This window comes from Cryptomeria japonica, chromosome 9 (assembly GCF_030272615.1).
Source record: "Cryptomeria japonica chromosome 9, Sugi_1.0, whole genome shotgun sequence".
In the NCBI taxonomy this organism is placed as follows: Eukaryota; Viridiplantae; Streptophyta; class Pinopsida; order Cupressales; family Cupressaceae; genus Cryptomeria; species Cryptomeria japonica.
The window spans coordinates 205,503,218-205,528,849 of record NC_081413.1 but is presented as its reverse complement, the minus strand read 5'-3'; the positions used below and the strand labels follow the sequence as shown (position 1 = coordinate 205,528,849).

Below are 25,632 nucleotides of genomic sequence, written 5' to 3'. Positions count from 1 at the left end.
TAGTAAGAGAGCTTGTTCTCAATCTTGGCAAGGATCGCATTCCAAAGATCCATTGGTGAAGCTTGGAAGACAAAAGGAATGCCCAAAAATTGAAATATTTCACTGTGTCCTACCCACTTCCACACATACTGTAGAAGCCAAGTTGGAACTGGGATTACTTTGCATTAGGTTTTATGCCATTGAATAGTAGAGCCGGAAGCTAAATAGAAAGTCTGGAGACATTGAAGAGCCTCTTTCACATTGTGCTCATCTTCAACAAGTGTAAGAAAAGTATCATTCACAAAATGACCATTGACAAGCTGGTGAGATGACTCGGGAAGGCAATCCCTCAGACATGACCAATAGAAATGGAATGAGCCAATAGGTAACCAAGGCCTTTCGCAACAAGCACATACAAAGAAGGAGCTAGAAGGCAACCTTGGCAAATTGACCGATGGAGCCCAAAAGCATCTCCAAACTTCTTAAGAGGCTGATTCAAACATGAAACATCAATTTATAATGATTGAGAATGTCCATATACTTAAAAATACATGTTCATACTTTCTTTTATGAATATTTAAATTGAAAATTGATTGAGAATGTCACATACTTAAAAATTTATGTTCATATTCGAGTGAGGATAAAATGTAATGATTGTCGAGAGAAAAGGTCCCTGGTTATGGCTTCACTGGCTTTGATCAGGTGAATTGAAAGTAGCATTTTATACGTCCCACACGACAACACCCTCAAGTTAGAGACAGTACTACTAACAATCTGAGATATTAATGACAAGCCTTAGACAAGAAACATCTCAGAAACCATTTTTTGTCTGTTAGACATCTTGTATTACCGGAATCGAGATGGAAGGGAAGGAAGCAAGTACGCAAGAAGAAGTAAAGGAAGCAAGCATGCAAGATGAAGAGCTTTGCAAGGCAACGAGGGAAGGAGACTGCGGGAAAGTAAAGGAGCTTATAGAGAGTGGAGCAGATGTAACCTACTTCGATTCAGATGGGTTCACACCGCTTATGCACGCAGCCAAACAAGGCCATTGCGAGGTTGTCGAATGCTTGTTAAATACAGGCGCACCATGGAACGCCCTCAATCCCTCTGGTTCCTGTGCTGGCGATTTCGCCATGGAAGCTGGCCATCAGGACACCTTCGACCTCCTCCTTAATGCAGGTTTTTTGACCTCCTCCTTAATGCAGGTTTTTTTCTTTCTTCTGGGTTATCCAAAGGCCATCTAAAAAAATAGACAATCAGAGGAAAGTAGATGATTTTAGCGCTTACTTTTTTGAAACATGTTAATTTAATCTTAAACCCTAAACCCATCTGAAATTTCAATAAATCAAATCTCCAATATATCTGCATTTTAATTGTCTCAATAGGCAATATGTTTTCGCTTCTCTCTTTCCGAGCGATGTGAATATAAATCTTGAACCCTAAACCTGATTTTTATCTCAATATAACTTAAGTACGAACTCCAACCAAATCTATATGAATAAACCTTAAACTCTAGGTATATTTCAGTAAACGTTGTTTTGTTTTCAAAAAAGTGAAATTGCAATATTTGGTTTTGCCGAGTCATCTTATTTTAAAAAAAAAAAATGAATGTGTGTTACGGACTAATATGGTATTTAGATTTGGTCGGTAGTGGGAATTGGCAGACTCATCTTGAGCTTTAACTCATCAAAAAGGAATTGGCAAATTTTATCAAAATAATGCAAAATTGCTAAAAGTCGTTTTCCATCCTGCAAATCGTACTTTCTTTTATGGGAGTTTCAAAACAGAAATAAGGAGGATGGAAGGTGCAGTTTTATAGCTTTTAGGTGTTTTTCCTTTGCCTTGTGTTCTAATTGAGTAAAGAGTTTCCTGAGTTGGGTCAGATGGACTTGTTTGCATTGACTTTGCAAGTTTTTGAAAAACTTCTTTAGTCACATAACTGTACAAAGAACATAAGATTTTTTATTATACATGTATCAATGGGCGGATGTAAGAACTTTATTGACATTTTGTGTAAAAACTAGGTGATACTTTTTTCTGGAAGATTTGTTGATTGGCAAATCTAATATTTGGTAATTTGGTAAAAAAATAGCCTTTACACTATACTCTAATTCCATTTAAATACATCCTAAATTCTAAATTTATGTCACCGGTTTGTCTCTGTTACCTTGCCGGTTTGGGTATGAGCCGTTTCAGGTCCGGATACTCATCTGGTGCAGGTAGGGGTGTGGCTAGGGTTTAGGATTTGTCGTGTGGGTTCAATCTGGATGAACCTGGGAGAACCCATGAAGAATTTTGATATTTTTTCAGAATCTGTTGCAAACCCACAACAGTTTGGCCCATTTTAAAACTTATTTTCTGCTTTCTAAAACTATTTTTGGAATCCCTTTTTCACAAATGTATTTTCCTGTTATATCCTGTCGCCTGAGTTTTGTATCCACATTTTGAGGAAAGGATTTGAATGGTCTGCAAGAGGTGGCAGAGACTGAACAGGTGAACAGACCCCCTTCCCTGCTATTCGGAAGAAGTGGCCTTTTTTTAAGTGGGAATGGCTAAAAATCAGCATAACTAGCAAAGGGAGAAGCATAACATTAAACCAATCTCTAGTTGATGGCTCTATCTGATCAAGGGAAAAGGGAACTGCTTCAGAGAGATAAATGGAGTAGGCCATCCCTTTTCATTACAATTCTCCTTCAATAGCCTGGAAGAGACATTTGCAGTTGACACAGCAGCAAGAATCTCCAATACATGAAGACAGATTCATTATATTCTTGGCACTGATGGATTATGTTAATACAAATATGACTATTATGAATATTAATACATTTTTTTTTGAACATTTGATATAGTGAACAAAACAGGGTCTTACAATATAAGGAGCTGGAGCTCCATATAGTCCATCAAAATGTCACCAGTTACTATCGAAAAGGAGAATACATACTAAGTGTACTGCATATCACAAAAGAGACCAAAATGATCAACAGCCTTTAACAGAGGTGCTGTATTCACACTGATTAGTCATATGTACCGATAAGGGGAAAGTTTTCATCATCCGGATCCACATTTGGCTCATACTTATATCTCTTAGTTTCTGGCAGCATATTATCTTGTTCATTGGGCTTAGGAGTATCTTTTTTCTTCATATACTTGTTCAATATCTTTTTTCTTCATATACTCTTTCAATATCTTTTTTCTTCTTGTACACTTGTTCAATTTCTCCAGCTCCCTCTGGTTGAGATTGTCTTTCTCTTGCGGGAAGAAGTGTGCACTCTTGACCTCTATACGCTGTCATTAAACCTTCTTTGAGTACTCTTGACCATAGTAGCAAAAATCGTTTAGGGAAAAAATTGGCAAACCAAAAGTATAAGATTTTTTGAAAAAATCGGGAAAAAATCGGGTTTTGAAAAAACATAAAAAATTGTAGAAAAAGAGACAAAACTGTTTTTTAAATAATTTCAGGGCATTTCCATAGCATAGAGATATAAAGAGCAAATAAAATAGAGTTTAACCCGTGAATTGTAGAAAATAATTTTTTGTTGTTTATATTCATATTACTGATTACATAGGCAAATAATCAGTTAACTTTGTAAGAGGGTAATCACCAAATAAACCAAATAGTTCGTCTAATTCAGATCAAATATTAACTAAGTCTATGAAGTAACATAGATCAAAAGTTAACAGACAAATAGTAAAAGTGAAAGCCATTTTAAAGTGATCCAGGAATTTCATTGTGATTGAGGCAAGGAGTTTTGTAGGGTTAATTCAATATTCTAGAAAGATTATCAAATCATATTCCACAATTGCTATGCTTTATATCATAGTAACAAAAATCATTTGGGGAAAAAATCAGCAAACCCAAAAATGTATAAGATTTTTTGAAAAAATGGGTAAGAAATTGGATTTTAAAAAATCGTAAAAATTTGTAAAAAAATAGACACAAACTACTTTTTAAAAAAAACTTAAGGGCATTTCCATAGCATAGAGATATAGAGAGTAAATAAAATAGAGTTTAACCCACAAATTATAGAAAATAGATTTTGTTGTTTATATTCATATTGCTGATTACATAGGCAAATATTCATTTAACTTTTTAAAAGGGCAGTCACCAAATACACCAAATAGTTGTCTAAGTCTGAGATCAAAGATTAGCTCAGTCTATGAAGTAGCTAAGATCAAAATTTATCAGACTGAGATCCAACTATTGTTAGGAATTTAGTAAAAGTGGAAGCCATTTTGAAGTGATCCAAGACTTTCATTGTGATTGAGGCAAGGAGTTTTCTAGGGGTATTAGCTAAGTCTATGAAGTAGCTGAGATCAAAATTTATCAGACAGAGATCCAACTATTGTTAGGAATTTAGTAAAATTGGAAGCCATTTTGAAGTGACCCAAGACTTTCATTGTGATTGAGACAAGGAGTTTAACCCATGAATTGTAGAAAATAGGTTTTTGTTGTTTATATTCATATTGCTGATTACATAGGCAAATATTCATTTAACTTTTTAAAAAGGCAGTCACCAAATACACCAAATAGTTGTCTAAGTCTGAGATCAAAGATTAGCTAAGTCTATGAAGTAGTTTAGATCAAAATTTATTAGACAGAGATCCAACAATCATTAGGAATTTAGTAAAAGTGGAAGCCATTTTGAAGTTGTCCAAGACTTTCATTGTGATTGAGGCAAGGAGTTTTCTAGGGGTAGTTCAATATTTGAGAAAGCTTATCAAATCATATTCCATAGTTGCAATGCTTTATATTCCCTGATGGCAATTGGTAAGTCTTTTATATGGGGTAGAATTCAACAAAAGACATTTGTTTAGCTAAAGTAAAAGATTAGCAAGCCACTGGTTTTGGCAATACCTAGCTTGCAACTACTATTTTAGGTAGAGACAAATTTTAATGATTGTGTGTTGGAGGCTCTTTTAATACAACTATGCAAGCTTGTTTGTTGTCATTCAGATTTATTTCGTGGAGCACTTTAGATATATTGCTCACATAATGAATTGTATGTCTTTGTTTGAGTAAAAATTAACTATATCAATTAAAAATTAAAAATCATATATCTATATCTACATATATTAAATATGTCTTTGAACGTTTAGTGTTGTGGTAGAAAAACTCCATTGGTGAGGTAGCCACCAAGGTTCAAACCCCTATTGGGTCATTGAGCTCGTGGGCTTTCTACCTTTGTTGGGTCGTTGAGCTCGTGGGTTTGAACAAGTGTGGGGAATGATGAACCCCCCGAAAATGGCCAAAATAACAAACTTTTTCGACATTGATTCCACATTGACTCTGATTTTGTCTCAGACCAACCCTATTTCTAATCAATTCAGTAATTTCACTCGTTTTTCTAAGGTTTTGCAAGTTTTTACAATGATTTTTTTCGCTTTTTTGTCATTTTTAGGGTTTTTAACATGATTTTAATGTGATTTAAATGCAAAAAATCTTTGAAAATTGGGTCAACGCTTGGTCAACGATTTTTTTCATGAATCGAGATTTTTTCAGGGAATAAATTGACTAGCTCCAGGATAGGATTAATCGGGTATAATCGTGATTTTTTGCAGACTATTGCTTCATTGCTCTTGACCTCTGTTTTATACGCTGTCATTAAACCTTCTTTGATTAGGATCATAAACCTGTCTTTAAGGATTTTATTATAGAAGATGCCTGCAAAATGATAAAGATGAAGGTGAGTTCACTACTAAACTCAGTAAGGCTCCTTTTTTGGCCCTGGAAAACCTCTTCGTTCCTCTTCTTCCAGATAAACCACAGAATTTTTATAGTCAAAATCATCCAAAATGAAGTAAGCTCAACGTTAAAAGTTTGCACATATCCAGAAAAAATTACAAACCAAATACATATCTATATATATTTATATGCATATGTATACGTGTACATACACATACACATAGGGTTTGTCCATACAAAAGCATATAAAATTACATATATAAACATTCCTTTAATAATATTTTATGTGTAATTTTTATATATTTTTGTATGGACGAACCCAAAATGAATCCGACCCCCAAGTTTTTTTTGGACAAAACCTGCTCAAATTGGTGAACACAAACCTGAAGTAGTACCAGGACTGGTAACTTAGAATACGTGCTAAGCCAATCTTTTTAGATTATATAATTGAAAAATGTATGGATCAAAATATTAATGACCGATTGATTGTGCAGGACTGCAGGCAGAACTTGTTTTGGGAAGAATAGCAATTCGTGAAAAGGGTAATTGCAGTTCTGACTACCTGGAGCAACGAGTACTCTACAGTGAGGATAGGTTGATGGATGAAGAGGGAAAAGGGGTCATGATGGCTTGGGAGAAACCCTTGATGGAGGCCCATGCACGAGCGGTCTGTGGTGGGGGTGAAGGTGGGCATATACTCAATGTGGGGTTTGGTATGGGGCTTGTAGACACAGCTATACAGAAATATAAACCTGCATCTCATACTATAATTGAGGCTCATCCAGATGTTTATGCTCGAATGCAAGCAACAGGTTGGGGAGACAAGCACAATGTCAAAATCATATTTGGCCGATGGCAAGATGTGCTTCCTCAGCTAGAATCTTATGACGGTATCATGGATATTCTCTTCTTCTTTACATCCAAATTGCCTATTTTGTTCATTTTAATATTTTATGTCTGGCTGCTTAATTTTAGGAAAGTCTGCTATCATAGAATACTGTTACTTTAAACATTCTTAAATCCTTGCATTTCTTTTTATAACTTCTGTAAATCAAACATCTTGTAACATGTCAAAAAAAAACACAAATGTTACGTTGAGTTGTCATTTGGTCCCTTTACCTATGGGTCTAATTCACACGAATGCTCTCGTTTCTATAAAAATCAAGGGACAAAAGCTAAGAGCTCTTCTTACACATGACATTTGTAAACTGAACCTTTTAAAAGATGGATGGTTCTTTTTAAGCCCAATTGTTATTTCTCTCTTTTTTAGCTAAAATTAGAATGAACTGAACTGCTTTCCCTCTTATTAAACTGTATTTTCTGTTGACATATAGCATTATAAGCATTATGGCACATGGTTGCTTCAGATGTTATCATTGCACTTTTTAATTTTAAAAAAAATTTATTTACATATCAATAAGAACAGAACAAGGATTTTCATGTTTGAATGTTGCTTTTCTCCTTTCCCTATGGGAAGAGTTCATAAATGACCTTATCTATATAAATTAAAAAGAGGGAAAAAAAGAAGAATGGGACATTTGTAAACTTAACCTTGTCAAATGTGGATGGGCCTTTTTAATGTAAGTCTCTCTCCCCCGCTCCTCCCTCTTTCTCTCAGCCTCGTTAACCCCTTCACATTTCTGTTTTTTTTTTAAATAAGAATTCAAATAGACACCTCCTGTCTCAGACCCACATTTGTGCTTTTTTGAAAAGAAGAATTGAAATAGATCTCTCTCTGGCTTTTCCCTTCTTCCTATGGGTAGCTTACATAAATACCCTCCTTTATATAAAATTAAAAGAGGAACCAAAAAAGAAGAATGGGACATTCATCTCTCTCTCCCTTACACACACACAGACAGTTTACGTTGTAATATTGCTTTTCCTCTCTATCTATGAGCAGAGTGTATAAATGCCCTCCTTCACATAAAATTATAAGAGGGACAAAAAAGAAAACTTAACCTTGTTAAAATGGATGGGTATTTTCAACCACTTTACATTTGTGTTCTCACTCTGTGTGTGTGTGTGCCTCCCCACCAAATATCCAGTCATAATTGGTTATTATTCATGTCCATCCGCAACTTGTGTAACAGTATTGCCATAATAGTCAGGTCCTGGTGCATGGAGAAGTTTTTAGGCCCTTTTAATAATCTTTAGGAAACTGATGATTTCTTTATCAGTTGTAGCTTTGGGAAAGCTGTTAGGGGCACACAATAGTTTTAGAAAAATGAAATTTCAGTCCACATCATTCTGTTTATGTCTTGAAGTCTGCTAGAGATTGTGAGTTATGCATGACTCAAAATCTCAAGGGGCAAAGTGAAGCTCATTATACCCTTCAACTCGAAGCAAAAAAAAAAAGTTGGTTTCATCTAGTCAAAGAATGAGGCATATAGTACTTAAGTCGAAATCTCAATGTTGATCGAATGTTTTCAGTCTCCTTATATATTTGATCAAGCTCTTGACTATCTACCACCAATCCAACAAACTACAGGGCATAGGTGATCACAGACATGGCCAGGCAGTAGCTGTCAAGAGCCATCATAAAGAGTTGTCATTATGGCAGGTTTTAGGCTAAGTAACAGCTTTGTGTTGGGTATTTGATGATTTTGACCCCGGGTTCGGTGCAGGTGCAGTAAATAAATAATTTTTTTTAAATATATAAAAATAAGCTAAGTTACTGGTCTGCGTTCAGTTATGCTTGTGCATAATGTTTTTGCGGGGTTGGCTTTTGTCCATGCAAAAAATGTATAAAAATCTTAAATGCATACATATTTGCAGCTTTAAAACAAGAATAAAGTTCAGAATACTGCATAGCATACTGATACATATGATAAGCAAAGCCACCATTAAAAATAAAAATGGTACTCTAATGTCAAACTTGAATGAAGATTAAAATAATAAAATCAGCAATAAGTGTCATAAGGGTTTTTGTAAAGATCATTTAAAAAATTGCCTGCCTTTTTTTCATTTTGATTCAAGAAAATTCACAGCCATAAGAATATGGCAGATACTTATCTGCATGTTGCAAAGACCTGAAAAGACTGATCAAACAAGGGCGCACCCAAGGAAGATCGAGCTTGTCAAATCTAAGTGGAGTTGTAGGATTTCCAACTATTTTGCATGGATGGTTTGCTTCTGCAAGAGGCCAAAAAATGCAAAAATCTCAAGCCTATAGAAGAGAGGATTGCAGCAGATTTGTTGAAAGGAAAGCAGAACAACAATTCTCTAAAATTGATTGACTGTGTACTGTGCACAGCTGTAACAGGCCACCAAAGACTCACCAAAAATGAAGAAAGAGAATGTGTTCAACACATTTGTAGCTTCTAGATGAGACTGCCAAAGGGAGTCAATGGGGTTTTGTCTTGTGATTTTGAGATTCGAGGGATTTTGTCCTCAAATCTGTTAAATTTGGTACTTTCAGATTGAATAAAACTCAGAAAATTAGAATAAGGTTAATTAGCTTATTGTTTTCCAGACTTAAGCATAATAAAGGAAATGAAATGCAAAAGACAAAACACAGTTACCCTGGGAAAACCTCCTAGGAGGAAAAACCCAGCCAAAGGATTCTCAGATCTGATTATGATTTTAATTCAACTGGACATTACATATGGTCTGTAGCCTCTTATGAAGTTCGCTGCCTTTAATTATGGATCTGCAGATGTCTTGATGAAGTTCGCTGGCTGCTGTTGGGGATCTGAAGTTCGCTGCCTTTAATTATGGATCTGCAGATGTCTGATGAAGTTCGCAGGCTGCTATTGAGGATCTGAAGTTGCCTAATGGAGTTCGCTGTCTACTACTGCTATCTAGAGTAGTTCGCTGGTTGCCAGATCCCTGAATATGGAATTCACTTTTCACCGAAAAATACTTTTCATCTGCTTGTTATTGTGTTGTGATAATGAGAAGCAAATGCCACATTTATAGGAGACTTATTCCTTTTAACATGTCGGCCTTCTTTTAACTTAATTAATTATATTAATTCCTTATTAGCTAGGGTCGGCCCTATCAAGGAGGCGTGAAGGGTTTAAGTGAAGCGTGGAACCTTTTTGGGTGCACCGAAAGGTATTGGGCCAGGCCCTATATATTAAGGAGGCGGATTCCAATGTTGCCCAAGGCAATTGGAATCCGCCAGCCCTAATTACAACCAACACTCCCTCTTAATTAGGGAATAGAATCATAATCATAATCTTCCAGCTTGCACACAAGCATAGATTGGATCCACCTTGCATTGCTCACAGAGGGTGGAGAGGATCCTTTTCTACCATCTTACATTGCTCGCAGAGGATGGTCAAAAGGTTACAATACCACCTTACATTGCCTGCAGAGGGTGGTTAACATTTACAATACCATCTTACATTGCTCGCAGAGGATGGTTAAGAATTATACTTCTCCCTGAGAAGTTTACAATACCACCTTACATTGCCCGCAGAGGGTGGTTAACATTTACAATACCATCTTACATTGCCCGTAGAGGATGGTTAAGAATTATACTTCTCCCTGAGAAGTTTACAATACCACCTTACATTGCCCGCAGAGGGTGGTTTTATACAATACAAAGTATCACTGAAATTGAGACTCCCTCTCAATCGGAGTTTCATTTTCCACAATACCAAGTCTATCCCTGAAGTACACAAACTTTGCTTTGGATAGAGGCTTGGTAAGGATATCTGCAACCTGCTCATCAGTGCTGACGTATTTCAGCTGAATGGCACCCCTTTGCACCATATCCCGAATAAAATGATAATGGGTTTCCACATGTTTTCACCTGTCATGAAACACTGGATTGATAGACATTTTAATACAACTCTGGTTATCACAGTGAATAACTGTAGGGTCCCATGGCTGACCAAACAGTCCAGCAAGAAGCTTGCGAAGCCACACTGCTTCTCTGGATGCTACACTTGCTGCAATATACTCAGCTTCAGCAATACTCAATGCCACTGAGGATTGTTTTCTGCAGGCCCAAGAGATCACTGCAGAACCCAAGCTGAAACAAATACCGGAGGTGCTTTTCCTGTCTTTGACGCTTCCAGCCCAGTTTGCATCAGAATAACCTTCCAAGGTTATTGGAGTGTTACGTGGATACTTCAGCCCAAAGCCAACTGTGCCCCGTAAGTATCTTAGAATATGCTTGGTTGCAACAAGGTGAACATGCTTGGGCAAACTCATGAATTGACTGAGAGCATTCACAGCAAAACATATGTCTGGTCTGGTGTTAACTAGATACATCAGTGATCCAATCAACTACCGGTACTCAGATGGATCTGCAAATTCAGAGTTAGCTGCAGAAACACTTAACTTCTTTAAGTTAGATTCCATAGGAGTAGACATTGGTTTACAATCCATCAATCTAAATCTTTTCAAAATGTCAATAGTATACTTTCCTTGACTTAGAAAGATTTCGTTAGATCTTTGCCATACTTCTAGACCTAGAAAATAATGCATTAGGCCTAAATCTTTCATTTCAAATTCTGAAGCTAATTCTTTCTTGCATCTAATAATGAGTTCATCTTTACCAGTCAGAAATAAGTCATCCACATAAAGAACTAGAATTAGCATTTCATCATTGGCTACTTTAAAGTAAATGTTAGGGTCAGCATCATTTTTACAAAAGCCTAGACTTAGCAAATATTTATCAATTCTTTCATACCAAGCACGAGGAGCTTGTTTAAGACCATACAGAGCTTTCTTTAACCTGCACACATGGGTTAATCTATCCTGAATCTCATATCCCTCAGGTTGCTCAATGTAGACTTCTTCCTCAATGACACCATCGAGAAAGGCAGTCTTAACATCCATCTGATGAAGTTTCCAACCCTTAGAAGCAGCAATAGCAATAATTGTTCTAATGGAAGTATATCTAGCAACAGGAGCAAATGTTTCTTCATAGTCTATGCCTTCCTTTTGGGAAAAACCACGCGCTACAAATCTAGCTTTATATTTTTCAATACTACCATCAGCATTATGTTTAATTTTAAATAACCATTTAGAGGAAACAACAAACTTACCTTTGGGTTTGGGCACAAGGTCCCATACATCATTCTTGATGATAGACTGATATTCTTCATCCATAGCAAGCTTCCAGGCATGATGGCTTAAGGCTTCTTCAACATTGCAAGGTTCAGTTTCAATGAGATTACACATTAAAGAAACATAGTTGGAAAATACCTGAGGTCTCTTAGTTTCACGGAAGGTGCCACTTGGAGCAGCAAATCTTTCAGCTTCTTGAATAGTGTTTCTTATCCAAAGTGGTCTCTTCTTGGTAACGACAATGTCACTAGGAATATCAGTGGGATTCATGGGTTTTGGAGGATCATCATGATCATCTTGAGGTGGAGGTTCAACTTGCTCCCTCTGAATCTCAGGGTTAGTATCAACTTTTATATTTTGATTATCATTAGATTCATCAATAGCACAGGATCCTTTCGATTTCTTAAACGCAATGTCTTCTTCAAATTTAACATCCCTACTTACCTCAACATACCTTTGGCCTGGGATGTAAATCCTGAATGCTTTGGAGGATTCACTGTATCCGACTAGCATGCCTTTCTTTCGAGAGGGTTCTAACTTTGATCGCTTTTCCTTGGGCACATGAACATAGACGGGACTTCCAAAGATCCTGAGGTGACTAATGTCTGGTTTGAATCCCGTGAAGGCTTCTTCCGGGGTCATGTTCTTTAGAGCACGATGAGGACATATGTTTTGGATATATACTGCTGTTCTAGAAGCCTCAGCCCATAGGAAAGTCTGCAAGTCTTGATCGTGGATCATAGCCTTTGCAGCCTCCACAATGGTCCTATTCTTTCTTTCAGCGACACCATTTTGTTGAGGATTGTATGGAACACAAAACTCCCTCTTAATTCCTGACTCAACACAAAAATCATGAAAGCTACCGGAGGTGTACTCACCTCCATTGTCAGATCTTAAACATTTGATTCTTTTACCAGAGAGGTTTTCAGTTAATGCTTTAAACTCCTTAAATTTACTTAAGACTTCATCGGATTCTTTAGATTTCAAGAAGTAGATCCAAGTTTTCCTAGAGAAATCATCTATGAAGATTACATAATAAAGGAATCCACTAGGAGATGCTATAGACATAGGACCACATAAATCAGAGCGAACAAGTTCTAGTTTGTCTTTAGCTCTATTTTCACTTTTATGAAATGGACTTTTAACATTCTTACCAATAGCACAACCTTTACAAGTGTTATCATGAATTTGATTGAGTTTAGGCATACCTTTGACTAACCTTTCAAGGGATGGAAGGGCTTGATAATGTAGATGTCCAAGTCTTCTATGCCATAGTTCACATGATTCCGGGGCCTCATTAATGAGGGCTTGAATAGGGTTAGTAGAGAGCTTATAAAGACTATCATATCTATGGCCAATTATACGAGCAGATTTAAAACTATCTTTCTTAGGCCAAGCAAGAACTTTTCCTTCAGAAAATGCAATTTGATAACCTTTATCTTCTAGAGCAGAAATGGAAATTAGGTTTCTTTTAATTCCAGGAACAAACAGTATATCACTAAGATGCAAAGAAATACCAGAATCTAATTTTAGAGAAGTAGAGCCAGAACCTCTTACCGAATAACGAGCGTCATCACCAATTACCACGTGAAGGCTAGTATCCTTTTCTACTAGGCCTGAAAGATGATCGCAGTAACCTGTGATATGTCTGGATGCACCATTGTCAATCAACCATGTATTGCTATCTGATGGTACACTGCTAGATAGAGCGGAGATGAATAAGAAGTCATTATTTTGTTCTGAGACTTCATTTAGGTTTGCTTCACTTTGGTTAGGGTTAAACTGACATTCTTTAGCATAATGACCGAATTTGTCACATCTAAAACATTGCACACGCGAGGTATCTCTTGGTTTCTTCCAAGGGTGATGGGAACTAAAGGATCTGGAATCCCTATTTCTTTTAGGATAAGGTTGATTCCAATTTCCCCTTTTCTTGCATTGAGCTGCAAGCATGTGATGTTCATCTACATGGGGGCTCTTGGATTGACTCCTTGAGAAGAGGCGAGACTCTTCTTGGATGCAATCATTCTTAAGGCGATCAAGAGAAGGTAACTCCGACCGACCACTTACGGTTTGGATAAATGACTCCCAAGAGTGAGGAAGACCATTAAGGGCAATCATGACAAGGTCTTTATCTTCCATGTTATGGCCAATTAAACCTATCTGATTCTTTAGTTTTGAAATTTTTATGAAGTAGGAAATAACAGAATCTTCTTTAGCCATTTTGATATTAAGTAGTTGTTGTCTTAATGTAATTGCCCTACTAAGATTGTTAATTTCATATGTACCTTGTAGGTGGCTGAACATTTCCCTTGCAGTGATGAATGAAGCAATAGAGGTGACGAGGTGGTCTTTGACTGAATCAATGAGAATCTTCCTGGCTTTGATAGCATCCCTTTTGAATTGTTTCAACTCAGCTACATCTGAAGGCTCGGTTAGCTCTTTCGCTTCAATGAATTGGAGAAGATCTTCTTCCTCAAGAGCCAACTTGATTCGAACTTTCCATGCAGTAAAATTTAGATTCCCATCAAGCCTATCTTCAACTTTCAGCCCCATTGACCTGATCTGCAAAAGCTACAGCAATCTGGAAATAAAAGTGTACTGAATTTTAAATCTGAAGATTGATCTAACCAATTAGCTCTGATACCATGTTAAATTTGGTACTTTCAGATTGAATAAAACTCAGAAAATTAGAATAAGGTTAATTAGCTTATTGTTTTCCAGACTTAAGCATAATAAAGGAAATGAAATGCAAAAGACAAAACACAGTTACCCTGGGAAAACCTCCTAGGAGGAAAAACCCAGCCAAAGGATCCTCAGATCTGATTATGATTTTAATTCAACTGGACATTACATATGATCTGTAGCCTCTTATGAAGTTCGCTGCCTTTAATTATGGATCTGCAGATGTCTTGATGAAGTTCGCTGGCTGCTGTTGGGGATCTGAAGTTCGCTGCCTTTAATTATGGATCTGCAGATGTCTGATGAAGTTCGCAGGCTGCTATTGAGGATCTGAAGTTGCCTAATGGAGTTCGCTGTCTATTGCTGCTATCTAGAGTAGTTTGCTGGTTGCCAGATCCCTGAATATGGAATTCTCTTTTCACCGAAAAATACTTTTCATCTGCTTGTTATTGTGTTGTGATAATGAGAAGCAAATGCCACATTTATAGGAGACTTATTCCTTTTAACATGTCGGCCTTCTTTTAACTTAATTAATTATATTAATTCCTTATTAGCTAGGGTCGGCCCTATCAAGGAGGCGTGAAGGGTTTAAGTGAAGCATGGAACCTTTTTGGGTGCACCGAAAGGTATTGGGCCAGGCCCTATATATTAAGGAGGCGGATTCCAATGTTGCCCAAGGCAATTGGAATCCGCCAGCCCTAATTACAACCAACAAAATCAGCTACAGAACATTGGTGTGCAAATTAACAGCAGAAAGGGAAACACTTCTAACAGCCAAATCCCTCATTTTATGGTACAAAGGGTTCAAATCCTAGTGCAACCATAACTTGACTGCATTCCCAGAATAGCAAATGCTTTTCAAGTCAAAATGCTATCATAACACCTTCACTCCGATAGCATAATAGCCCTCTCCGTACAGCCAAATTGTAACTTCCATAATGCACTGTCAGAAAGTGACGAAATTAAGCAGAAAATGCCATTAAATATTATTCATTTGTTATTGCCAATTTTCCCAAACTGTAACCCCCCTATAAAGAGATCTTTTCCTCAAGCCTTTTGGGAAAATTGAAGGAATGGGCTTCTGAAATGCTGCAGGATGAATTAATGGAAAGGGGACATAACACCTATTGACTTACTTTGTCACTGTGGACTTTTATGCTATTCAAGTCAAAATGCTATCATAACTCAGCACCTTCACTCTGATAGCATAATTGCCCTCTCCGTAAAGCCAAATTGTAACTTCCATAATGCACTGTCAGAAAGTGAGGAAATTAAGCAGAAAATGCCATTAAATATTATTCATTTGTTATTGCCAATTTTCCCAAACTGTAACCCCCCTTTTGACTTACTTCCATAATGCACTGTCAGAAAGTGAGGAAATTAAGCAGAAAATGCCATTAAATATTATTCATTTGTTATTGCCAATTTTCCCAAACTGTAACCCCCCTATAAAGAGATCTTTTCCTCAAGCCTTTTGGGAAAATTGAAGGATGGGCTTCTGGAATGCTGCAGGATGAATTAATGGAAAGGGGACATTACACCTATTGACTTACTTTGTCACTGTGGACATTTATAGATCTTTCTTTCCTTAGGTTTTCTCCTCATGCCATGCCTTAAGCCTGGGAGCCCTGCTCCTCAATGCAGGCTTCATTATCTGTAGACCATGTTACACAAACAATATCGATTTTACTGTTATCCTGGAAATAGGTCTATGGAATTTCCAGGGTAGTTTTTAGCATTCTAATTTTACCCCTCCACTATAAATGGTAGCTTCCATTTATTTCTAGTCATAGACTTGAGACATTAATGTAAAGATTGGAGTTATACTCACAAATGCGCAAACTAGCATGTTGTACATGAAATAGAAATTTTTGTTTTGGAGTTCCGAGTTTTGAATGCATCCTTTGTACTTTCATCTATATAAAAATGTCTGAAAGGCATGGACAGATGATAAGAGTATAAGGTAGTGCTTTCAATTAAATAAACACAATCAAATAATGAGATTAGAATCCCAACTATATTACAAAATTGTAAAATTGAATTATGAGGTAATAGCAAGTTTGTGTATGGCTGAAAATTCTGAGAAAGTAAAGGAAATACTGTCCTTTTCTGGCATCAAGAACAGAGGTTGGCAATCTTGAATTATCTCTTCTGTTCATCAAAGCATCTTTCCATCATTTGATCTACACCTGTAACTGTCAAATCTTGGGTGCCAATATCTTGATCAAGGAATTATTTGAATGAAGTGAATTCACTTTGGTATTTTTTGTAGAAACTGCAAAGCTCATCCTTTATAGATTGCAATGTTTCCTATTCCTCCTAAAATCTCTTGAATATGTGTCATAGCCTAAGAATGTCTCTGAGATTTGCAGTGATGGTTAATAAATTGATACAGACGTCACAGATGACACCTGGATCAATTTCTTATTATGATTCTCAAGAAACATGTTCTCAGCATTCAGCCAATCTGATTTTTCTTGTGTATTATCTGACTGCTTCTCATTTGCTTTCAGAATAGATTTAAAAGGGACTTGCTTTCAATTCAGAAAGTGATCGGCTGTATCTTGTGATAAATGGTCTGCTGATTCCATTTGCTTTCTAGGATGATCAATTTCTTATTATGATTCTCAAGAAACATGTTCTCAGCATTCAGCCAATCTGATTTTTCTTGTGTATTATCCCACTGCTTCTCATTTGCTTTCAGAACAGATTAAAGGGACTCTCTTTCAATTCAGAAAGTGATCGGCTGTATCTTGTGATAAATGGTCTGCTGATTCCATTTGCTTTCTAGGATTCTCCTCTGTGGGATTACGAGATGCCATTATATATAGCTTCTGTTTTGTCATCATAGTTTAAATCAGTATGGGGTTTTTCCTATTAGTGCAGCTGTATTTAGGTTAAGCTCACTTAGGGCTTCTTTGAGCTATTTCAGTTCCCTAATTATAGATTAGGTTTCTCTTTCCTTTGTATATAAAAAAAAACCTTAATGCTTTTTTTTAATTCATTCTATACTCTTTGCATTTGAGGATTATAGAAAATCTTTTCTTGCTGCTCTCGGTTGTGTAAGGTCTTTTGTGTTTCAAACTTCAATATGGTATAAGAGCATGGATTCAGCAAACCCCTTGTCAATCTTTGTAAGTTTCTTTTCTCAAAAAATCTTCATGCTTTTTTTAATTCATTCTATACTCTTTGCATTTGAGGAATATAGCAAATCTTTTCTTGCTGCTTTCGTTTGTGGAAGGTTTTTTGTGTTGCAAACTTCAATATGGTATGAGAGCATGGATTCAGCAAACCCCTTGTCAATCTTTGTGAGTTTCTTTTCTCAAAAAATCTTCATGCTTTTTTTATTCATTCTATACTCTTTGCATTTGAGGAATATAGCAAATCTTTTCTTGCTGCTTTCGTTTGTGGAAGGTTTTTTGTGTTGCAAACTTCAATATGGTATGAGAGCATGGATTCAGCAAACCCCTTGTCAATCTTTGTGAGTTTCTTTTCTCAAAAAAGTTATAAGATCACTAGATCTAGCTTTTTTAGCTCTTCTTTTTGTGGGACCTAGAAGTGGGCAATTTTTTTGTTCACTTTGGATTAAACAGACTTTGCAATCACATTTGTAGGGGCCAAAAAAATGGTGCATCTTGGAGCAAAATGGACTTCACCATTGCATCTGGAGTGGCCAAAAACCTAAGAATTGACTGTTCAATTGCCAAAATTTGAGTAGTTGACTTTTTTGGGCAATTTTTTTGTGGGCATGTTTTCCAAAAAAGTCGTCTATATGGCATAACTGGCTCTAACACAGTCGCTCAGAGAATATTCTATTGCCATTTAGAGAATATTTGTCACTAGCTGTTTAGAGAATATTCATCAGACATAATTTTCCATCTAGGTCCCCCTTTTGGCTTTTTTGACCCGTTTTGGTAAATCAGCTCCAACTTTTGAATATAGTGTCAAAATTGGGTGAATGAGATATCATTGGAAAGTTGGTTTTGAGCTGCATCCAATGGTGCAGGTCTTATTTTTAGATTTTACTCTTGATATTTTTTATCCTTAGTTAAAGTTATATTTTCATTTTCTGCTTTCGAGTTCATAATTTTTTATCATAATTTCCAATTTTCGTGATTCTTGCGGAATTGAAAAGGTATTTCAGAGCTCTTTAGATCCATTCATGCTTATTTTCCAAAATATGCTCCAGATACATTTGATTTAGATTTTTGTGTTTTCACATTCTAGTCAATTATTTAGACGTTTTGGCACCTGGAAAAGATCTATTTGTGGTAGATGACTTTATTTTATTTGATTTACATGCACTAAGGTTATTGGGGTTTGATTTTTTCATTTGAGGAGGTATTATGGGTTTTTCTATTCATCCTTCTATTGCCATCCTAGCAAAGAGTAATTATGAGTCTTGGCAACACGGCATCTTGACACATCTTAGGTGGCTTGATTTTTTGCCTTATCTATATGGACTCCTATACCAGCCACACTGAGGGGTAGCTATGCTTGGAGGATTATCATTGACCATGTTGTAGGAGTTATCTTGTCTAGTGTTGATTTAAATGCTATGTGTTCTTTATCCGCAGATGTTGATTATCTCCACACACTTTGGACTCGCCTTTGGGATGTCTATGGAGAACCTCATGTCTCTCCATTCCCAAAGGATCTTGTAATAGATTGTCTCATTCCCCTTGCATATGCAAATTGCATACCCTATGATAATGATATTTTTGAGATGCTCGAGTATATCGTAACTCTATCATGTTTTTGATGGATTAGAGGCTTGTCTCTTAGTTCCTACTCATATTGAGACCCCATCTACATTTTTTTTTGTTCTTGATCAGCTTGGCCTTGGCACTTGTATGGCCCCCATTGATTTAGTACAAGACATTCATCTTCCAGACATAGCCTCTTGGGATTCGTATCTTGCAGATATATCATCCTTGTTTGTGGAGTCTCATATTGTAGATTTGAATGATTATTTTGTGGACATTCATATTCTCTTTTTTGGCAGCCTCATCAGTGTTGTTAGCCCAACTTCATTGCTTCCAGACATGGCTACTTGGGATTCGTATCTTGCAAACATATCATCTTTGTTTGTGGAGTCTCACATTGCAAATTTGGAGGATTATTTTGAGGGCATTCATATCCTCTTTGTCGACAACCTCATTAGTGTTGTTAGTCCATCTTCATTGCCAATGGAACTTGTTCTACATCAGTCTTTATAGGTTTTTGGATTGACAACATCTCATTCCACCACGAGGACATTTGAGCAATTTCCGAAGGCACACATCATTTGGATTTGGATTTTTGATTTTTCTAGTTTAGGGGAATGGCTTCTCCAATCACCATAGGATTTGTTTCTTCGTAAGGGGGGAAATGTTTTTTGCAGGCAATGGTTCTTGATATGTCTTCAGGTTTTCATAATTGGCATGGGAGTTACTTCTTTATTGGGGGGATTCCTATCCTCTTTTTTTCTCTTCCATGGGGGAGACATTCATTGTACTTCTGTGACAAAAGCAGTCTTTGGGGGATCACATTGAGTCCTATCCTTGTTTCACTAGTGCATTTATTTCTTTTTCTCTTTCTTGGAGCGAAGTTTTTTCCCATGTGGTTTTTTCTTTTTCTTTGGTTGTGAGAAATTTGATTTGTTTGTACATGGGTACCTCGTCAAACCTAGTTGTTGGGACCCATCTTTGCATTTTGTGCTTTCTGTATTTAGGAGGCATGCTATATTTAGGTTAAGCTCACTTAGGGCTTCTTTGAGCTATTTTTAGTTGCCTAATTACAGATTAGGTATCTCATGCTTTTTTTTATAAAGAAAACCTTCGTGCTTTTTTTCATTCATTATGTACTCTTTGCTTTTGAGGAATATAGCGAATCTTTTCTTGCTGCTCTCGTTTGTTGAAGGTGTTTTGTTTTCTGTTTGATCTTGTAGCTACTTGTGTTGCGAACTTAAACATTTCTTTCTTAGCAGGATTTTTTGAAGGCAAAGTTTTTAATCCTATTGCTTTTCTTTCTCCAGAGTTCTTAATACAAATTCATTACAGGCAAGGACTTTATGAAAGCCTCCTTGTCCTTTAACTCATGAGTTTGTCTATCCTTCAGGTTGCTGCTTTTTTTCATTGTGTTGATACAGATCCTGTGATGAATCTTGTCATGTAATTGCAATATTTGCATTTTCATTTCTCTTGTACTTCTGGGGAAGGTTATAAAGTGGTGCAGATACTCTTTTGTCTGGATTTCCCCTCCCACGTCTCTTGCAGCATTACCGCCTACAGCTAGTCCCTGATCATTGGTACCATGCTTATTGCCTTGTGTAGTCTCCCTTTTGGCACCTTGATCAGGATTCTCATTGGTGTTGCATTTCAAAGTTCTGAAAGCTTTCATTGAGTGTTATGCCTCCAGGAATAATATCTTTAATGTTAATTGAAATTCATAGTTGCATTAACTGTGAAATTATTTTGCAATAAAAATTTGTAACTATGGAAGTAGCTTAAGAAAGCTACTTATTGGCTATTGCATTTTGGTACAAGTCAAATATTTGACCTACGGGAAAGAGTTACATTTGGTATTATGGATATGAAATGACAAACTGTATTTGCTTGTCATTAAGCGCGACTTTTGATTGCCTGTAACAATTTCATGTCTCATGAAGTCAAAACATTTCTTATCTCTACATGGAAAATGATTTGTCAAAATATGAAAATGTTGATCAGAAGGAAAGAAATTATTTAAATAAACAAACAAATATTTTCGTTTTTTGGGAATAAATATCATATCTTTATTCTAAATTGCCCAATGAAACCTCCTTACCGTCACCTCTAATTACAAAAAGTTATCTTTTCATGTAGGGATATTTTTTGATACATATGGGGAGTATTACGAAGATATGAAGGAGTTCCACCAGTACCTTCCAAAATTACTGAAGGGTGAAGGCATTTATTCTTTTTTCAACGGTCTATGTGCAGATAATGCATTTTTTCATGTAGTTTATTGTCAGCTAGTTGCACTTGAGCTTGCAAATATAGGTTATGCTACTCAGTTCATCCCCTTACCAGTAAAAGATTGCTTGGAAGAAAAAACATGGGAGGGCATCAGGCGAAAATACTGGCAATTGGATACCTATTACTTGCCTGTATGTCAGGCATCTTCTGAATAATGTAATCTGCATTTTTGAACTTTAGTCATTCTGAAGCTAATTTTACACGAGCTTCATTCCTTTATTCCTTAATTTTTCTATTCCCTTTTTATCTCATTAAAAAACTGTCGCATTGCAAAACTTATGTTTCAGCATTGGTTGTTCTGCATGTACACTGACGGATTGAACAATAACCAAGAATGAAAATTGAGCAGTTTTTTTCCTTTATGATTATAAATTTTTTTTTCTGGAAAAGTTAAGACTTGCTCATGTAATAGTAAGCAAACAGTCATAAGTTCTAGCAACCTGGTTCAGAGGGTGTAAAATTGAATCAATCCTTTTAGTCAGGGATCAGGCCTGGCCGTTAGGCTACCTTTATGATGGCTCTGAGATGGTGATAGAAATTAAATGGGAGACTCAGAACTGATTAAATTTGAGAGACTTAGTCAAGACTAGGAATTCCGTCAAATAGGAAAATGAAATGTCAGAATCATTGCTTAAGAAATGTGCATACTGAATACGAGTGCTCAAACAAATTTGAAAGAAGAAAACCATATACTAAAGTAGAGAAAATAATTGAATTGTGGTGGTTTGATAAAGGAGAAAAAAATTTAACACCTAAAATGAAGCCAGATTTTATAATTTGAACAATGACACAAAGCATCATGAGGTATCATTAAGGGGAACTTGGTAAATGCAGACAGTGACGAGCTTAATTTCAGATGAACACGTTATTTTTGTTTGTTTACAACACTAGTCCTCCATTACATAAATTTTATGGCTGAGCATTGGCACGGACAGTGTTTTCAATTGACCATCAAATTCATGTTTGTGTGAAGGTAACGTTTGATTAAGTGGAGCATGCTGCAAGATCAAACAAGGTTTGTAGTATAATATCAAATTGAGATGAAGAGCTGTGTTAAAATGCATACGTTTTCTTTGACAGACGTATCAACATTTTTTTCCTTAAACGGGTTGGCAATAAGAGAATTTCCAAAAACCTAGTCGACTGTGGATTATTCTTATTAACAAACATGTCTAGAGAAGAAACAAGTTTCAATAAAAAATAGGTAAATATGCCTCATAAATTGATAAGCCCATAGAAATGAAATCTCTTAAGAAGATAGACGAGTGTAGTTCTAGAATAAGATGATACAACCTTGCAATGTGGTTTCTGTAAAGGTGCTGTTTTCGAACTATAAAATTTCTCTCTTTAATATTAATTTAGAATGCCAATAATTTTGATGCAAGTGAAGGTTGTTCTGAAGTATCTCGTACCGAAGATTTTGGTAACAAGGCATTCGTTGCTTGAGTGCTTGATAAAAGACATCTCATGCCAAAGGAAATTGATCATAGAGAAGCGCCAAGGATTCAGACAAACATGCATTTACAGGGATGACATGGAATAATTTTACAATAGAAGTCTCATCTTGCGGAGTCTTTTGAGTTTGAAATATTGTCCAAGGACTGTATTTTAGGATATGTGCCTTATATAGGTTAGCCTCCTTCAATTTGTATTCTACTATTTATGTATAGATATCTAAACCCATTGTTTTATATAAAATGTTATACCATTTGGGTACCATCACATGTTTTCGTTTCAATTTTTACATTGTTCTTGTATTGTTAAAGCCTAGTCCATTTGGCCCTAGGGGTGCATGCTTGCTAATTTCGACATGGTACAAGAGTAGGTAGGATTTTATTAATGAGGAATTTTGATCCAAAGAGTGTTCCAAGAAATTTGTAATGTTCAAGAATCATGCATGTCTTACAAATTGTTCCAAAATTTTTGGCGATTTTTTTAGCGCAATTGGGGATTCACAAAAAAGGAGAGTCCATTTTTCATCTCTTCATGATTGTTTTTTATCGACTTATTGTGCTTATATGGGGTTTTCATGAATTTTCTTCACGAACCACAATTTTTGGAAATAATCTAATTTCTTTTACATTTCTAGATAGCTCAAGAAATTCATTTGGCATACAAGAAGAAGCATAATGGAAGAGGAAAGACATCAAGGTCAAGGTACTTATTGACAAGAGGGGAAATGGGCTGTGTCATTTTTTCAAGGAACGCATGTTTATTGTGCATTTGGTTATGAGCACACAAATTGCCCTTCTTAGATTTGAGATTTTAAAGAACACTTAGGAAAGTTTAGGGGCTAAGTTTCTCTCTTCCCACGGGTAATGTTACTTCTCAAATTTGTCTCTGTACTTCCCACGGGTAATGTTACTTCTTAATCTTCTCTTTGTACTTCTCCTCCTTGGATCTATCACTTTGGTTGCTAAGGTAAATGGTGTCAACACTCTAGCATCATCAATTGGGTTGCATCAATGTGTGGTAAACAAAAGAATGGAACATGGATCCCTCCCTATATGACCTCCTAGTGGTGTATGTGATGATTGTATGCTTAGGAAACATCATCAAGAGGAGTTTTTGAAAAGAAAACTTATTCTACATCACATCCTTTCGGGCTCATTCATATAGACATGCTACATTAAAATCATTAACGATTTTTGCAGAGCTGTATGGATCTTCTAAATCAAGCACAAGGATGAAGCCGTCTCAAGTTTGATGATATCAAAGCACACATTGAGAACCAATGCGAGTGATGGATCCAATTTATTTGTTTGGAATGAGGTGAAGATATTAGCAAAAAATGTTAAAGTTATTTAGCATATCATGTCATTATCTAGCAGTGTCTTTCCACGGGGGCTTCACTGGCTAGGCAATATAATATCACGTGTATTCATATTGGGGGGTTTAATATCCTGAAAAATGAGCTCAATATATTGCCTATCTGGTGAAAATAGGGGGTTTTTTCATTCGGGCTATGAAAAAATACAATATTTGGTGAAAATAGGGGGGTTTTTAATTCAGGCTGTGTATTGGGAGGGGGTGACAAAAAAAGAGTTTAAGACAATATTTTTTTGAAAATAGGGGGAATTCTTTAATATGCCATGAACGCACGTGATATAATCCAAGCTCACTAAGTGAAGGCCTCATGTGTCTTGCTCTCATCTTTGCAATGTAGAAGCTAAAGCATTATCTTCTCCATGCAGAAACTCATGTCATTGTCAAGAATGATCTTCTTAAACACCTCTTCTTTAGAGCTAATATCTCAAGGAGACGAACGAAATGGGTGATGTTGCTTTCTAAGTTTGACTTTAAGTTTGTAACTCATAAATCAATTAAGGGTCAAGCTATCGTTGATCAATTGGTAGAAGCTCCTTCACCTAAATTATTTCCTACTTTGGATTTGTTCCCCGATGAAATCTATTTACAATAGACCATGAACCTATATGGGAGATGTATTTCGATGGATCAAGATGTCAAATTGGTTCTGGAGTAGGTGTGATCTTAATCTCACCTAAAGGAAAACCCATTCCTCTTTCCTTTTGACTTGAGTTCCATTGTACAAATAATATCATCGAGTACGAAGCCCTTATTGTTGATGTGCGTGTCGTAATTGCATCTGACATTAGACATATTCATATTAACAATGACTTGAACTTATTGTAAATTAGATCATGGGAGCATATCGAGTTTGTTGAACACAAGATGCCACTGAGAGGTGGGGGCGGGGGGTGAATCAGTGATTTCCAATCTTTTCCCTTTTCTATCCTATGTGTATATACCGGTTAACAAATCTAACATAAAACAAACATACCGGTTAGATGGGAGGACAACACAAATGCAACCACACATAAAAGGGACATCTCATAACACCAGATGTATGAGGAAAACCCAAGATGGGAAAAACCTCGGTGAGAAGTGCTACTGCAGTCTACTGCTCCAATCCAGCTTCACAATGAAAACCTTAGTTACAACATTTAGGGCACCAACCCAAGGAGTACCACTCCTGCTTTAGGGCACCAACTCAAGGAGCACCAACCCTTGATTTTAGGGCATCAACCCAAGGAGCACCAACCCCTGCACCAAGCTCCAACTCAGTGATTACAAGATCATATCATAAATACAAAAGTAATATTCTTGTTACAAAAGAACTTTGTAACTCTCATGTATGTCTCCACCGGTTCACCTTTACATAGATCTCTGCCAGTTCTTTGCTTACCTTCTCTCTGCTACAACCCACTCTCCTGTTGCAACTCACTCTCTGCTGCAACCTTACCG

At 36.4% G+C, this 25,632-nt stretch overlaps 1 protein-coding gene across 1 annotated transcript; it reads left to right on the top strand.

Moving 5' to 3' along the window:
- The first annotated feature begins 582 nt into the window (after nucleotides 1-582).
- On the top strand, nucleotides 583-21,723 carry LOC131044521 (protein arginine N-methyltransferase 2). Its single transcript, XM_057977863.2, has 3 exons — nucleotides 583-1,158; nucleotides 6,157-6,552; nucleotides 21,214-21,723. Exons 1-3 carry the CDS (start codon nucleotides 840-842, stop codon nucleotides 21,519-21,521), a joined length of 1,023 nt encoding a protein of 340 aa, XP_057833846.2. The 5' UTR covers nucleotides 583-839; the 3' UTR covers nucleotides 21,522-21,723.
- The last annotated feature ends 3,909 nt before the right edge of the window (nucleotides 21,724-25,632 follow it).

Coding starts and splice junctions, on each gene's coding strand:
- LOC131044521 (XM_057977863.2), top strand. CDS start 840: ATGGAAGGGAAGGAAGCAAGTACGCAAGAAGAAGTAAAGGAAGCAAGC. Junction 1,159..6,156: donor CGACCTCCTCCTTAATGCAG/GTTTTTTGACCT, acceptor TTGATTGTGCAG/GACTGCAGGCAGAACTTGTT. Junction 6,553..21,213: donor TCAGCTAGAATCTTATGACG/GTATCATGGATA, acceptor CTTTTCATGTAG/GGATATTTTTTGATACATAT.